The sequence below is a fragment of the Rhinatrema bivittatum genome, chromosome 5 (genome assembly GCF_901001135.1).
Source record: "Rhinatrema bivittatum chromosome 5, aRhiBiv1.1, whole genome shotgun sequence".
NCBI classification, from domain to species: Eukaryota; Metazoa; Chordata; class Amphibia; order Gymnophiona; family Rhinatrematidae; genus Rhinatrema; species Rhinatrema bivittatum.
The window spans coordinates 296,183,021-296,200,398 of record NC_042619.1 but is presented as its reverse complement, the minus strand read 5'-3'; the positions used below and the strand labels follow the sequence as shown (position 1 = coordinate 296,200,398).

Genomic DNA, 17,378 nt, shown 5'->3' with positions numbered 1-17,378 from the left:
GCTTTTAACAAATATGAAGCTGATTTTAAATGTTGTTAAAACTGAAATTATATTTCTAGATCGGAGATCTGACTGTATCAAACCATCAGTACTGACCCCAGAAGATAACAAAATGAGCCTTGTAATTGGAACTAATGCGCGAAATCTTGGCGTGATAATAGATTCTGAACTTTATTTAAATAAATATATTAATAATAAACTACAAACACTCAAACATCTAAAACCCTTATTAGATCATAATAACTTCAGAACAGTCCTTCACGTTTTACTGTTCTCAAGCTTGGATTACTGCAATGCACTGTTATTAGGACTTCCACGTTCAACAATTCGACCATTACAAGTACTTCAAAACACCACAACACAGATACTGACCAACACAAAAAAATATCATATCACACCGGTTTTGATGCCATTATATTGAATTCCGATAAAATATTGCATAGAATATAAAGCTCTCTGCATTCTACATAGAACAATCTTTGGGGAAGGAACAGAATGGTTAAATGCTTGGAGAAGAGACGGCTGAGGGGGATATGATAGAGGTCTTTAAGATCATGAGAGGTCTTGAACGAGTAGATGTGACTCGGTTATTTTCACTTTCGAATAATTGAAGGACTAGGGGGCATTCCATGAAGTTAGCAAGTAGCACGTTTAAGACTAATCTGAGAAAATTCTTTTTCACTCAACGCACAATAAAGCTCTGGAATTTGTTGCCAGAGGATGTGGTTAGTGCAGTTAGTGTAGCTGGGTTCAAAAAAGGTTTGGATAAGTTCTTGGAGGAGAAGTCCATTAATGGCTATTAATCAATTTTACTTGGGGAATAGCCACTGCTATTAATTGCATCAGTAGCATGGGATCTTCTTAGTGTTTGGGTAATTGCCAGGTTCTTGTGGCCTGGTTTTGGCCTCTGTTGGAAACAGGATGCTGGGCTTGATGGACCCTTGGTCTGACCCAGCATGGCAATTTCTTATGTTCTTATGCATCTATAAGGTTACATACCCCTCAAAGAAATCTTAGAAGACCCTTATTACTGGATCTATCTATACAGACTGTAAAATCAGCACATCTAACACATGTCGGAAACAGTGATCTCTCTCTTGTGGGACCAAAAATCTGGAGGGGCGGATTTTCAGACCCCGCGAATAGGCCTACTTTTGTTTGCGCTTCAGGCGCAAACAAAAGTACGCTGGATTTTAGTAGATACGCGCGGAGCCGCGCGTATCTGCTAAAAACCTGGATCAGCGCGCGCAAGGCTATCGATTTTGTATAGCCGGCGCGCGCCGAGCCGCGCAGCCTACCCCCGTTCCCTCCAAGGCCGCTCTGAAATCGGAGCGGCCTTGGAGGGAATCCTCTAACGCCCTCCCCTCACCTTCCCCTCCCTTCCTCTACCTAACCCACCTGCCCGGCCCTGTCTACACCCCCCCTTACCTTTCTCCGGGGATTTACGCCTCCCGGAGGGAGAAGTAAATCCCTGCGCGCGAGCGGGCCTCCTGCGCGCCGGGCCGCGACCTGGGGGCGGGTACGGAGGGCGCGGCCACGCCCCCGGACCGCCCCGGGCCATAGCCACGCCCCCGTACCCGCCCCCAAACCGCTACCGACACGCCCCCGAAACGCCGCGACGACCGGGCCCGCCCCCGACACGCCCCCCTCGGAGAACCCCGGGACTTACGCGAGTCCCGGGGCTCTGCGCACGCCGGTAGGCCTATGTAAAATAGGCTCACCGGCGCGCAGGGCCCTGCTTGCCTAAATCCGCCCGGTTTTGGGCGGATTTAGGCGAGCAGGGCTCTGAAAATCCGCCCCGGAATGTATTACTTGAGAACCTAAGAATGCAGCAAAATCAGAAAATTTTTAAGAGATCTGAAAACCTGGCTATTTTGCAAAGCCTATGATGAGAAGAACCAGATGACATAGCAAGCGTAATTTTAATTATAATTTTTTGATGTATTTTAGACTAAGGTATTAGTCTGTTATTATTTTATGGATTTTATTTGTATTAATGATTTTATGTGTGTTATCTTGGATTTATGTAAACTGTTGTGATGGAACCTTGTAAACACCGGCATATAAAATTTTATAAATAAAACATGAAACGAAATACATTACTAAACATAAGCCTGGAATGTAGTGAAAGGTGGAAATAAACTTTAAAACAAAATTATTGCAAAAAGATATGAAAAACATAATTGGCCGGATTTTCAAAGGGTTATGCACGTAAATCTGGGCCTATTTTCAAAAGGCCTGGTGACGTGCATAAAGCCCCAGGAAGCGTGTAAATCCCAGGGCTTTACTAAAGGGGTGGGAGGGGGCGGGGCGTGGGCAGGGCCAGAGGCTCCTGGCACAGCAGCCATTTGCTGCTGTGCCGGGGGATCGCGTGCCGGCAGTTGGCCGCCACACACAACTTACTTCAGCCCCAGGGCTGAAGTAAGTTTTAAAACAAGAAAAAAAAAAAAGACAAAGGTAGGGGGGAATGGGCAGGGGAGGTAGGGGAAGGGAAGGCAGGGTGGGAGGGGTAGGGAATGGGGGAAGGCAGCGCGGCTCGGTGCAGGCTCGGCGTGCACAATTGTTCACCCCCTTGCGCGCGCCAACCCCCAATTTTTATAACTTGCGCGCACACATGTACACCTGTGCGCACCTTTTAAAATCTACCCCAATATGCAAAGACAAATTAAACAGAGGAGAAGGGGAAGGAAGAACAAGGTAGAGAGAAGAAAACGGGCAATGGAAAGATTAAAGTCAACAAAAAGTAATGGAGCTACCTTGTTGCACTATATTCCAGCGATCTTCGATACAGTCAGCTCCATACACTATTCAAGGAAATGAGAGAGGGTGAATAAACACTCAGGAAAAAAAAGGAATGGAAACGAGGAATATGGATGAGCAGTACATACCGCGTAGAAGAAATACTAGTAATGTCTGGGAATTAAAGAACGGCCCTTGTGGTAATGTTGCTGAATGAGAAAATAAAAAAATAAAGGAACAATGTCAGGCTGGACACAGCAAGAATTTCAAAGCAATGGAAAAGTAAACGCAAGGTATACATTCCATAGCAGTGGACAAACGGTAACAGTTTAATACAGTGGTAATTTTGCCGTCTAATAAAATGTTTTGAGAGTGTCTGTGATGGCAGATGCCCGGACAAGACAGGCGAAGCTCGCACAGGAGACTAAAGGCGCCACACCGTCAAAGGATTTTACATCCGTGGGTCGCCTGAAAAAGGTCAAACAGAAGACAGATTACACACACCCACGGGAACTGGTCAGGTGGAGCACAAAGAGAACCCATAGAAAAAACAGAACCAAGAAGGGTTTGAGGGAAAGAAGACCCACCGTCATAGCTATTCTGAGAGTTATTCGCAAGGGACGCCTGATGCAGTGAAGCTGTATTAAGATAAAGCCTCAGAGGTGGTGGGCTGACCGAGTACAGAGTGCTTCCATTCGGCCTCGCATCTGCACCACGAGTCTTCACAAAATGCCGCGTTGTAGTTGCAGCCTTCCTCAGGACTCAAGGTGTTCACGTCTACCCCTATCTAGATGATTGGTTGATCAGGGTTCCCACTCAGCAAGCTGCTCTGTCATCCCTGCATCTTACCTTACACACTCTAATCTTGCTAGGATTTCTCGTCAATTAATACAAATCCTACTTAGTCCCATCACAAACCTTGTCATTCATGGGGCACCTTGCAGGCAAAGGCTTTTCTGCCTCAACAGCGAGCTCTCACTCTCGTGTCTCTTGCACACCAGCTGCAGTCTCAGCATTCCACAACTGCACACCACTTTCTCATCCTACTGGGACACATAGCGTCCTCAGTTCAGGTCACCCCAATGGCCCGCTTGGCCATGAGTCATGCAGTGGACTCTACGGTCACAATGGACTCAATCCATTCAGCCCCTGTTGATCATTGTCCATGTAACCGACTCACTCCGTCAGTCTCTCGCCTGGTGGAGAAATCAGGTCCATCTCCTCCAAGGCTTGCCCTTCCAGGCTCCAGATCCTCAAATAACTCTCACCACCGATGCTTCCAACCTCGGCTGGGGAGCCCATGTGGCCGATCTGCAGACACAAGGATCTAGGTCTCCAGAGGAAGCCAAACACCAAATAAATTTCCTGGAACTTTGAGCAATCAGATATACTCTCAGGGTATTTCAGAATCGCCTCTCCAATCAAGTCATCCTGATCCAGACGGACAGTCATGTGGTACATCAACAAACAGGGAGGGATGGGCTCCTACCTTCTGTGTCAGGAAGCTGCACAGATATGGGCGGAGGCCCTCTCCCACTCGATGAACCTCAGGGCCACCTACTTGCCGGGAGTGGACAATGTGTTGGCAGACAAGCTGAGTCGCACCTTTCAACCACACAAGTGGTCTCTCAACCCCTCAGTAGTGAACTCCATCTTCCAACAATGGGGTTATCCTCAAATAGACCTCTTTGTGTCACCTCAAAATCGCAAAGTAGACAACTTCTGCTCTCTCACTCGCAGCCAACACTATCAGCCAAGAGACGCGTTCTCCCTATCATGGGCAACCGGTCTCCTATATGCATTCCCTCCATTTCTCTCAAAGACTCTCGTGAAGTTACGTCGGGACAAGGGAACCATGATCCTGATACAACCTCACTGGCCGTGCCAAGTGTGGTTTCCAATACTTCAGGATCTCTCCATTCGCAGGCACATTCCCTTGGGGAAAGACCCGCTTCTAATCACTCAAAACGATGGGTGCCTACGCCACCCCAATCTTCAAGACTTGCCCTGAAGGCATGGATGTTGAAAGGTTAATCCTTCAGCCACTTAACCTTTCTGAACCAGTTTCCCGTGTTCTGATTGTTTCACGGAAGCCTTCCATGAGAAAATCTTATTCTTACAAATGGACCAGGTTTACGTCATGGTGCTCTTCTCAGTCCCTTGACCCTTTTACCTGTCCAATCACAAAGTTTCTGGACTGTCTCTGGCATTTGTCAGTCAGGTCTAAAAACGTCCTCCATCAGGATGCATGTCAGTGTGGGTAGCCGCCTTTCATAAAGGTATTGGGGATGTTCCCATATCAGTACAACCCCTTGTCACACATTTTTTGAAGGGCTTGCTTCACCTCAAGCCTACTGTGCGTCCTCTGGCCCCTTCTTGGGACCTCAACCTAGTTTTGGGTCAGCTCATGAAACCAACATTCGAGCCTCTCCAATCCTGTGCCCTTCTATATCTCACATGGAAAGTAATTTTTCTTTTGGCAATCACTTCTGCTCACAGTGAATTACAGGCTCTAGTTACCTATCCGCCTTACACTAAACTTCTTCAGGACCGGGCGGTACTCCGCACTCACCCTAAATTCTTGCCTAAGGTAGTTTCGGAGTTTCATCTCAATCAATCCATTATCCTACCTACCTTTTTTCCCAGGCCCCATTCCAATCCAGGAGAGCAGACTCTGTATACCCTTGACTGTAAACTGGCTCTAGCGTTCTACCTAGACCGTACAGCTGCCCACAGGAAGAGCACTCAATCATTTGTCTCTTTCCATCCTATCAAACCGGGGCAGCCTGTGGGTAAACAGACTCTCTCTCCTCCTGGTTGGTGGACTGCATATCCTTTTGCTATCAGCAAGTGGGCATTCCACTTCAAGACCGTGTTAAAGCACATTCGGTGAGGGCCATGGCAACTTCAGTAGCACACCTACACTCTGTGCCGCTGCCTGACATTTGCAGGGCTGCAACCTGGAGTTCTCTCCATACCTTTACAGCCCATTATTGCTGAGATAAAGCTGGAAGACAAGATTCCATCTTCGGCCAGTCTGTCTTGCGCAACCTATTTACAACGTGACGTACCAACACCATTGCGCCTGCCCGATGGGGTTCAGGATGCCCTCGGACAAATTTCATCCCAGGCCTAGTGCTTTGCACGCCTGCGTACATTTGGTGCATACTCGGACATCCTCAGCTCGGTACTCACCCATTTGTGAGGACTACCATCCTGCTTGTCCTATGAGAAAGCAAATGTTGCTTACCTGTAACAGGTGTTCTCACAGGACGGCAGGATGTTAGTCCTCACGAAACCCGCCCGCTGCCCCGCGGTGTTGGGTTCGTAACGTTTTCTTATTTTATTTTCGGCACTACCTGTAGCTTTTTAACAAGACTGAAGGGGGACCCCTGCTGGCTGCAGGGTTAGTGCCATGCTGGGCATGCCCAGTAGGGGCCAGTCAAAGTTCTGGAAATTTTGACAGAAGTGTTCCGTGATTGGGCTCCATCCTGTGATGTCACCCATGTATGAGGACTTAACATCCTGTCGTCCTGTGAGAACACCTGTTACAGGTAAGCAACATTTGCTATATCAGGGTACAGATTATATTGCAATGATGGGGAGGATCAACTTGGTGGAGGTGTGGCACTTTATGTCCGGAAGGGTATAGAGTCCAACAGGATAAAGAACATACAAGAGACTAAATGCTCAGTAGAATCTGTATGGGTAGAAATCCCATGTGTGTTGGGTAAGAGTATAGTGATAGGAGTATACTACTGTCCACCTGGACAAAATGGTCAGACAGATAATTAAATGCAAAGAGAAATCAGGGAAGCAAACCAATTTCGCAGTGCAATAATAATGGGAGATTTCAATTACCCTAATATTGACTGGGTAAATGTAACATCAGGACTTGCTAGGGACATAAAGTTCCTGGATGTAATAAATGATTGGTTCAGGAACCAACAAGAGAGGGAGCTATTTTAGATTTAATTCTTAGTGGAACGCAGGATTTGGTGAGAGAGGTAACAGTGGTGGGGCCACTTGGCAACAGTGATCATAACATGATCAAATTTAAACTAATAACTGGAAGGGGGACAATAAGTAAATCTGCAGCTCTAACACTATACTTTCAAAAGGGAAACTTTGATAAAATGAGGAAAATAGAAAAAACTGAAAGGTGCAGCTGCAAAGGTTAAGGGGTAGATTTTATAAATTTGCGCGAGCGCGTACTTTTGTTCGCGCACCAGGCGCGAACAAAACTACGCTGGATTTTATATGATACGTGCGTAGCCTATAAAATCTGGGGTCGGCGCGCGCAAGGGGGTGCACATTTGTACAACTTGCGCGCGCTGAGCCCGGCGCGCGCTGCCTGTTCCCTCCAAGGCCGCTCCGAAATCGAAGCGGCCTCGGAGGGAACTTTCTTTCCACCCCCCGGCCCTATCTAAACCCCCCCCACCTTTGTTGGCAGATTTACGCCTGCTTTCAGCAGGCGTAAATCTGCGCACGCCAGCGGGCTGCTGGCGCGCCATCACCCGACCCAGGAGCTGGTCCGGAGGCCTCGCCCATGCCCCTGCGCCTGCACCACGCCCCCGGACACGCCCACTCCCCGCCCCTTTTACGAAGCCTCGGGACTTACGCGCATCCCAGGGCTGTGTGCGTGCCGGCGGCCTATGCAAAATAGGCGCGCGAAAATTCGGCCGGATTTACGCGTGCAGGGCTTTTAAAATCCGGCCCTAAGTGTTCAATAGGCATGGACATTGTTTAAAAATACAATCCTAGAGGCGCAGTCCATATGTATTCCACACATTAAGAAAGGTGGAAGGAAGGCAAAACTATTACCGTCATGGTTAAAAGGTGAGGTGAAAGAGGCTATTTTAGCCAAAAAAAAATTCTTCAAAAATTGGAAGAAGGATCCATCTGAAGAAAATATGATAAAACATAAGCATTCTCAAGTTAAGTGTAAAACATTGATAAGACAGGCAAAGAAAGAATTTGAAATGAAGTTGGCCATAGAAGCAAAAACTCATAAAAACTTAAAAAAAATATATCCGAAGCAAGAAACCTGTGAGGGAGTCGGTTGGACCATTAGATGACCGAGGGGTTAAAGGGGCTCTTAGGGAAGATAAGGCCATTGCAGAAAGACTAAATGAATTCTTTGCTTCCGTGTTTACTAATGTTAGGGAGATACGAGTTCTGGAGATGGTTTTCAGGGGTGATGAGTCAAACAAACTGAACGACTGGAGGGTGGCCAATTTAACCCCAATATTTTAAAAAGGCTCCAGGGGCAATCCGGGTAACTATAGACCAGTGAGCCTGACTTCAGTGCCGGGAAAAATAGTGGAAACTATTCTCAAGATGAAAATCGTAGAGCATATAGAAAGACATGGTTTAATGGAACACAGTCAACATGGATTTACCCAAGGGAAGTCTTGCCTTACAAATCTGCTTCATTTTTTTTGAAGGGGGTTAATAAACATGTGGATAAAGGTGAACCAGTAGATGTAGTGTGTTTGGATTTTCAGAAGGCATTTGACAAAGTCCCTCATGAGAGGCTTCTATGAAAACTAAAAAGTCATGGGATAGGAGGCGATGTCCTTTCGTGGATTACAAACTGGTTAAAAGACAGGAAACAGAGAGTAGGATTAAATGGTCAATTTTCTCAGTGAAAAAGGGTAAACAGTGAAGTGCCTCAGGGATCTGTACTTGGACTGGTGCTTTTCAATATTTATATATAAATGATCTGGAAAGGAATACGACGAGTGAGGTTATCAAATTTGCGGATGATACAAAATTATTCAGAGTAGTTCTTGGAGGAGAACTACTTATTCAGGATAAGTTCTTGGAGACGAAGTCCATTACCTGCTATTAAGTTCACTTAGAGAAAAGCCACTGCCATTAGCAATGGTAACAGTAGAATGGGATAGACTTAGTTTTTGGGTACTTGCCAGGTTCTTATGGCCTGGATTGGCCACTGTTGGAAACAGGATGCTGGGCTTGATGGACCCTTGGTCTGACCCAGTATGGCATTTTCTTATGTTCTTATGTTAGTTAAATCACAAGCGGATTGGATTACATTACAGGAGGACCTTGCAAGACTGGAAGATTGGGCATGCAAATGGCAGATGAAATTTAATGTGGACAAGTGCAAGATGTTGCATATAGGGAAAAATAACCCTTGCTGTAGTTACACGATGTTAGGTTCCATATTAGGAGCTACCACCCAGGAAAAAGATCTAGGCATCATGGTGGATAATACTCGTCTGCTCAGTGTGCTGCAGCAGTCAAAAAAAGCAAACAGTGTTAGGAATTATTAGGAAGGGAATGGTTAATAAAACGGAAAATGTCATAATGCCTCTATATCGCTCCTTGGTGAGACCGCATTTTGAATATTGTGTACAATTCTGATTGCCGCATCCCCAAAAAGATATAGTTGTGATGGAGAAGGTACAGAAAAGGGGAACCAAAATGATAAAGGGGATGGAACAGCTCCCCTATGTGGAAAGGCTGAAGAGGTTAGGGCTGTTCAGCTTGGAGAAGAAACGGCTGAGGGGGGGATATGATAGAGGTCTTTAAGATCATGATGTCTTGAACGAGTAGATGTGAAGCAGTTATTTACACTTTTGAATAATAGAAGGACTAGGCGGCATTCCATGAAGATATAAAGAGCACATTTAAGACTAAGCGGAGAAAATTCTTTTTCACTCAACACACAATAAAGCTTTGGAATTTGTTGCCAGAGGATGTGGTTAGTTCAGTTAGTGTAGCTGGGTTGAAAAAAGGTTTGGATAAGTTCTTGGAGGAGAAGTCCATTAACGGCTATTAATCAAGTTTACTTAGGGAATAGCCACTGCTATTAATTGCATCAGTAACATGGGATCTTCTTAGTGTTTGGGTAATTGCCAGGTTCTTGCGGCCTGGTTTGGCCTCTGTTGGAAACAGGATACTGGGCTTGATGGACCCTTGGTCTGACTCAACATGCCTATTTCTTATGTTCTTATTATATCCCCGGGCCAGAGGAGACAGCCTGTATGTACAGAATTCCTTGTCTTAAGGGGGACCGGATACAGATAGCTAAGCCCTTTTCTTAAGGTGTTCTGTGGTCCATGGGAGTATACCCTGACACAAAAATGAAAAGGTAGTGAATTGGGGTTGTGTGGAATTAAAAATAACATGGGCTAGTTTCCTACTAACTGATTGTCTAGCCACAATAGAATAAACAGAATGAAAAAGAAAAAAAATGACTTAAAAAGAGCAAGGCAGATATAAACCTGTACAAATTAAATGTAACAAAACTGTGCTAAACAGTACAAAATCTTGCATTCTCAATTTCGTATTGTCTCTAAGGATCAGTTGAAAATTTACAGCAGTAACATGTCTGGTTTTAGTGGGTTCTATATATTAATTGTCTGTGAGGCACCACACAGAGGTTTAAATGAAATGAATGAATGAAGTGACTCCATGAAAGTCAAGCTACTGTCTGTATTTAAAACAAAACTAAACGTATGGATGTTAATCTACTGCATTTTCTGAAGCTGTAGTAATACATGTTTTGAATCCTGAATTAAGGTTAATTTTATTTCCTTGGTTGGCAGAATATTGGTACCTAAGAACATTCTGGTTTTCACTTACAACAGAATGGGAACCTTGCAGTCAGAAGAGTCAAACATTCAGGTCAGTGTTCTTGATGCATCAGACAGATGATTAAAATATTCCAAAACAGCATGAAAGTGGCCTATTTTCAGCTCCCTTAAAATATCTTTTAAAACATGCACATTTGTTTCTTTGTGCTTATGGGCAAAATATACATGTTGCCTGTAGTATTTAATGGAGAATTTCCTTTACCTTAAACTACAGTTTTATATGCAATATTATGAATTAGTAGTGTAACTTTACATTGTTTTCTATTTTTACAGTTTTGTTTTTCAATATGAATAAATTATAAAACCATTTTAATGAATTATTGTAATAATTGGTCTTCAATTCTAGTGTGAGGACTATTTTTTCCTTTTCTTTTTCTTCCCACTTCATACACCTTGCTGCAGACATTTTTATCCTAAATGAGCAGAGAATACACTTGTATGCAAAAGTTTAGCACGCCCTGGTACAAAATGTATGTTTTAATCAATCTTTAAATTAACAGAAATTGACACAACCTCTACATGGTACAAAGTTAAACATAATAGCTTTCCTTATTGTCCCCCAGACTAATCCAGACTTATCTTCTTGCATTCACCATCACTCCACAGACCAGTAGAAATGCTGCTGGTAACTGGTGCCATTCCACAGGCAACTAGTGTCAGGGGCAGCAGAATGTCTTTTTGGTTGGGGGAGCCAACCAAGCTCCACCCCCAGCTCTGGCCCAACTCCCACTGCTAATTTCTTACTTTGTGTTTTACAATTAATGTCATTCTTTTTTCGTAGATAAGCAGGGATCAGTTAGCCATGATCTGTGGATGGTATCATCAGGCGGCACTGAAGGGAATTGTATGTCTAAGCTAGTAGAGCTTTGAGCTATACTGAGCATGTGCGGGAGTTCCCATGTGGGGATTACTGCAGAGTCTCCTCAGTCTGTTTTTTGTCTACGTTTTGCACAGATGGCTTTTCTGTCTCTCTATCAAAATACTTTTCTTAGTCAATCTTTTTCTTCAGTTCTTCCCTTTTTTCAGTGACCCAGACTGTACAGTTGGAGTTGCATCGACACCAACTTGGCAAAAGTCTTTGGAGTTGGTGAGAGCAATTACCAAGGCCAAACACTGAGACTACTCAATGTACTCTGTGCAGTCAGCCCCAGTGCCATCAAAAAAGAAGACATCAATCCAGCATCGGGTAAAAGGATCTGCACAAACTGATGTACTAGCGCCCTCGAAATAGTACATGCATGGAGCATCAAAGTCTACAAAACATGCAACAGCATTGAGTATATCCAAAAAAGCTATTTGGGACCACCAGATGCAGGGGAAACTGGTGATCTCGATGCATGGTGCATCAGTGCAATCGACGTATGAAACCGATCTGGTCAACACACTGTGCATCAGTGTAACCAAAGCACTATGTGACAAAGGCCGCATTGGAGCTGGTAATGCATAGGACATTGAAGGCTCGAAAGGTGGATGCATCAGTCATTGATGGAGATTGTACCTGTGATGATGAAGAGGTGTTCGGATTTGTTTCCTGGTCAAGGGTCCTTTTATTTTATACTCCTAAGACTACATTTCCTAGAATTCTCCACAAAGCAGTTCCTATGTAAAACAGATGGGGTGTGGTCAGCTCTTAGGTAGAAGTTGTCTGAAAGGTGAAATACATAAGGCAACTTTAGCAAGAGGTGAGAGGCCAAGGGGAGCTGGAGGATCCTACCTCCACAAAGCCAAGCCATGGAGGAAGCCTCTGAGGGAGAGGAACCAGAATCAGCTTTATAACAGCTCCAGCACTGTTAAGTTCTGGAAACATTTGGATAATTAGAAAAGGGATAAAGCAAATGCATGGAATTGAACTGGCATTAGCTAGATCATTTTGATTATAAAGAATAAAATTTGCTATGGATTGCATTTGAGCTGCACTAGTGATTATGTGGGAACTACAAATAAACTTATGAGAAGAGGAGTTTTAAAGTGTTAACTTGTTGGGTGTTGGTTTGTAACTAGAGCAAACATAAAGTGAATTAGATTTACAAATGGCACAAAGCCTAGACTATAGGCCAGTGTTCTAGATAATGAGGGTAGTATAATGGCAGTCTTAGATCAGGTCCACCTGATCTGCTGAATGGATAGAAGGAAACTACGAGCTTGAAACATGAGGTTTTAAATGAGTGACTAGAGACAGCTATTAGCACTAGTGGAGCTACATATGACAGTGTCTTAAGCTCAGAATTATAGGGAGAAATGTTAAGGTAGAGGCCTGAGGACAAAGAGACGTAGTGAGCCCTGACTTGAGGCTTGGATGGCAGTTGACTACCTGAATGTGCTGGCCTAGTCTACCTTCCACTTGAGCCAAGACTTCTGAACATCCCAAAGACAGATTATAATGCACCTGGAACCACACCACGGCACTGAAGCACTATATGCATCGGAAATCAACCTTTACTTAAGCAACAATGCAGACGTCACCAAGAGGAGCTACAAACCTCTCCCTTTTATCACTTCTTTCAACAATATCTAAGGTGTCAAGAGGAAAAGGTAATTATTTTCCAATTCTGCCAGTATGCTCTGAAGAGTGGTACGCAAATAAAATCTTAAAAGCTGCCCTACCAACTCAACTATATTCAGCATATAGTGCATCTTTAGTGGAGGCCAGATTACAGCTTCCGTTCCCCCATCACCAGAGCTTTTACCGGTATCTCAACTGCTTACTCCTGGCCTATGACTACAGTCTCCAGATCCTCTCTGCACCATTCTTTCTTTTCCATTCAACCCTACACAAACTGCGGAGTAAGAACCAAACTTCATGTCAGAGGAAGACACCACACCACTGACACCTGCACAAAGAAACAAACAGGTGTCAGCAGGCTATGAAACAAATAATGGAAAAAGTAAGAGTTTCTTCGCCTCTTTTGTACCGGAACCAGAACAAACATCTTTCTCACCTTTCTAGCCGAACATCCCCCTTTTCACCTTAAAAAGTAATGCCTGGTACTCCACCATTGCTGACTTCTTCATCAGGATGGAGAAGATCTACTTCCAGTGAACAACCACTACTAGCTACAGCTCCTACAAAAGATATTAGCCCTTCCTGCTCACCACCGTATTTCTGGTCCAGTATTTGTTCTCCAGAGGAGTCCCTCAACAGCTCCACACCCATCCCTTCCTACCCACCTCCGGGACTGCTGGATGACACATCTCCACTGGTTAGTGGAGAAAATGGGCACAGGGCTTAACTTAGTACAGTCAGATCCAGACCCTAGACCAGAAGTTATGGGAATTTTAAAAATCCTAGATATTTCAACAGCATCATCTGCCTTACCAATGAATGCGGTACTGGATGTAGTCTTTGTGTAAATGTGGGAAACTCTTTACTTGGGCATTTCAGCCACTAGTAAGCTGGATCTTAAATTCTGAATGAAGAAATCAATAGGATATGTGGAACAATAAATTTGAGTGGGTCCAAAATTTAAAACCCTTTATTTGCTCCAAAACAGGAGATCAGATTTCCCCAGTTCCACTCTACAGTTTGGAAGAGGCAATCTGACATCTACGATCAGTCTATGAATCTTTCAATACAATAGACTGTACATCTGTCCTCTCCATTAGAGCACATCATATGTCATGGTTCAGAGCCAGTAGCATTAGAAAAGATGCCCATGAAAAGTTAGCCAACTTAATATCTCAGAAACAATCTGTTTGGGGAAAGCTAAGGGAAACTGTTTCCCAGGTAAAAGTACAAAATATGGTGGTTCAGTCCTTACCAACATCAACAAACTCTCATCCTTCTGGCACATACCTTTCTTATCATATAACTGTCCTTACGATCCACGGAGATCATACTGTTCTCCGAGGACAAGCAGGATGGTAGTCCTCAAACATGGGTGCCATCATCAGATGGAGCCCCAATGCGGAAAACATATGACATAAGAACATGCCATACTGAGTCAGACCAAGGGTCCATCAATCCCAGAATCCTGTTTCCAACAGTGGCCAATCCAGGCCATAAGAACCTGGCATGTACCCAAAAACTGTCTATCCGATGCTACTGATGCTAGTAAAAGCAGTGGCTATTTTCTAAGACAACTTAATTAATAGCATGTAGTGGACTTCTCCTCCAAGAACTTATCCAAACCTTTTTTAAACACAGCTACACTAACTGCATTAAACACATCCCCTGGCAACAAATTCCAGAGTTTAATTGTGTACTGAGTGAAAAAGAACTTTCTCCGATTGGTTTTTAAATGTGCCATATGCTAACATAATGGAGTGCCCTCTAGTCCTTCTATTATCCGAAAGCGTAAATAACCGATTCACATTTACCTGTTCTAGACCTCTCATGATTTTAAACACCTCTATCATATCCCCCCTCAGCCGTCTCTTCTCCAAGCTGAACAGCCCTAACCTCTTTAGTCTTTCCTCATAGGGGAGCTGTTTCATTCCACTTATTTTGGTTGCCCTTCTCTGTACCTTCTCCATCGCAATTATATCTTTTTTGAGATGCGGCGACCAGAATTGTGCACGGTATTCAAGGTGCGGTCTCACCATGGAGCGCTATAGAGGTATTATGACATTTTCCGTTTTATTCACCATTCCCTTTCTAATAATTCCCAACATTGTTTGCTTTGACTGCCGCAGCACATTGAACCGACAATTTCAATGTGTTATCCACTATGACGCCTAGATCTTTCTTGGGTTGTAGCACTTAATATGGAACCTAACATCGTGTAACTATAGCATGGGTTATTTTTCCCTATATGCATCACCTTGCACTTATCCACATTAAATTTCATTTGCCATTTTGATGCCCAATTTTCCAGTCTCACAAGGTCTTCCTGCAATTTATCACAATCCGCTTGAGATTTAACTGAACAATTTTGTATCATCTGCAAATCTGATTACCTCACTCGTAGTATTCCTTTCCAGATCATTTATAAATATATTGAAAAGTATAAGTATAAGTAATGCCTCTGTATCACTCCAAGGTGAGACCGCACCTTGAATACTGTGTACAATTCTGGTCGCCGTATCTAAAAAAAGATATTATTGCGATGGAGAAGGTACAAAGAAGGACTACCAAAATGATAAGGGGAATGGAACAGCTCCCCTATGAGGAAAGACTAAGGAGGTTAGGACTTTTCAGCTTGGAGAAGAGACGATAGAGGTGTTTAAAATCATGAGAGGTCTAGAACGGGTAGATGTGAATCGGTTATTATTTTGGATAATAGAAAGACTAGGGGGCACTCTATGAAGTTAGCATGTGGCACATTTAAAAATAATCGTAGAAAGTTCTTTTTCTACTCAACGCACAATTAAACTCTGGAATTTGTTGCCAGAGGATGTGGTTAGTGCAGCTAGTATAGCTATGTTTAAAAAAGGATTGGATAAGTTCTTGGAGGAGAAGTCAATTACCTGCTATTAATTAAGTTGACTTAGAAAATAGCCACTGCTGTTACTTGCAACTGTAACATGGAATAGACTTAGTTTTTGGGTACTTGCCAGGTTCTTATGGCCTGGATTGGCCACTGTTGGAAACAGGATGCTGGGCTTAATGGACCCTTAGTCTGACCCAGTATGGCATGTACGTATGTTCTTATACGAGTATAGGGTAATGCCATTTGGGCTTTGCAATGCTCCAGCTGTATTTCAAGCTATGATTAACGATATCTTCAGAGGTCTCCTGTATTACCATGCACTTGTTTATTTGGATGGGTCAGTGCTATGTCAGGATACAAATTATATCGCAATGATAGGGAGAATAAACTTGGTGGGGGTGTGGCACTTTAAGTCCGGGAGGGTATATAGTCCAACAGGATAAAGATCATACAATAGACTAAATGCTCAGAATCTATATGGATAGAATTCCCATGTGTGTTGGGTAAGAGTAAAGTGATAGGAGTATACTACCGTCCACCTGGACAAAATGGTCAGACAGATGATGAAATGCTAAGAGAAATCAGGGAAGCAAATCAATTTGGCAGTGCAATAATAATGGGAGATTTCAATTACCGCAATGTACATATAGTGCAGGAGGATGTGTAATCCTGACAAAACTGATTCAAACAGTCTTATAAAACAAGATGTATTTTATTTTTTCAATATGGCAACTCCACAAGGTTATACGAGCACCGGCTTAATGGCGTCCCCATTGGGGACGCCATTAACCTTGTGGAGTTGCCATATTGAAAAAATAAAAGACATCTTGTTTTATAAGACTGTTTGAATCAGTTTTGTCAGGATTACACATCCTCCTGCACTATATGTACATTGCGATATTGCTTGAAGTGCAGTACTTGCTCATAATTTGTTTTGTGGTCTTAGATTTCAATTACCCCAATATTGACTGGGTAAATGTAACATCAGGACTTGCTAGGGACATAAAGTTCCTGGATGTAGTAAATGATTCCTTTATGGAGCAATTGGTTCAGGAACCAACAAGAGAGGGAGCTATTTTAGATTTAATTCTTAGTGGAACGCAGGATTTGGTGAGAGCGGTAACGGTGGTGGGGCCACTTGGCAACAGTGATCATAACATGATCAAATTTAAACTAATAATTGGAAGGGGGACAATAAGTAAATCTGCAGCTCTAACATTAAACTTTCCAAAGGGAAACTGATAAAATGAGGAAAATAGTTAGAAAAAAACTGAAAGGTGCAGATGCAAAGGTTAAGGGGCGGATTTTAAGAGCCCTGCTCGCCTAAATCCGCCCAAATCCGGGCGGATTTAGGCGAGCAGGGCCCTGCGCGCCGGTGCGCCTATGTTCAATAGGCCTACCGGCGCTCACAGACCCCGGGACTCGCGTAAGTCCCGGGGTTTGGCGAGGGGGCGTGTCGGGGGCGGGCCCGAGCCGCGCGGCGTTTAGGGGGCGTGTCGGCAGCGTTTTGGGGGCGGGCCCGGGGGCGTGGTTACGGCCCGGGGCGGTCCGGACCCGCCCCGACAAAGGTAAGGAGGGCCGGGTGGGTGGGTGAGGTAGAGGAAGGGAGGGGAAGGTGAGGGGAGGGCGTTAGAGGATTCCCTCC

General features: G+C 44.1%; 1 protein-coding gene across 3 annotated transcripts in view; it reads left to right on the top strand.

Annotated features, from left to right (window-relative positions):
- Positions 1–17,378, top strand: part of LOC115092811 (disintegrin and metalloproteinase domain-containing protein 9-like) — a 501,882-nt gene that overhangs the window by 42,340 nt on the left and 442,164 nt on the right. For all 3 annotated transcript variants that reach the window (XR_003857086.1, XM_029604141.1, XM_029604140.1), the window contains exon 4: positions 10,317–10,395. Coding sequence is in view for 2 of the 3 variants with exons in the window: in XM_029604141.1 (XP_029460001.1) it covers positions 10,317–10,395 (79 nt within the window). In the remaining variant the exon portion in view is untranslated. The remainder of the gene's footprint in view (positions 1–10,316; positions 10,396–17,378) is intronic.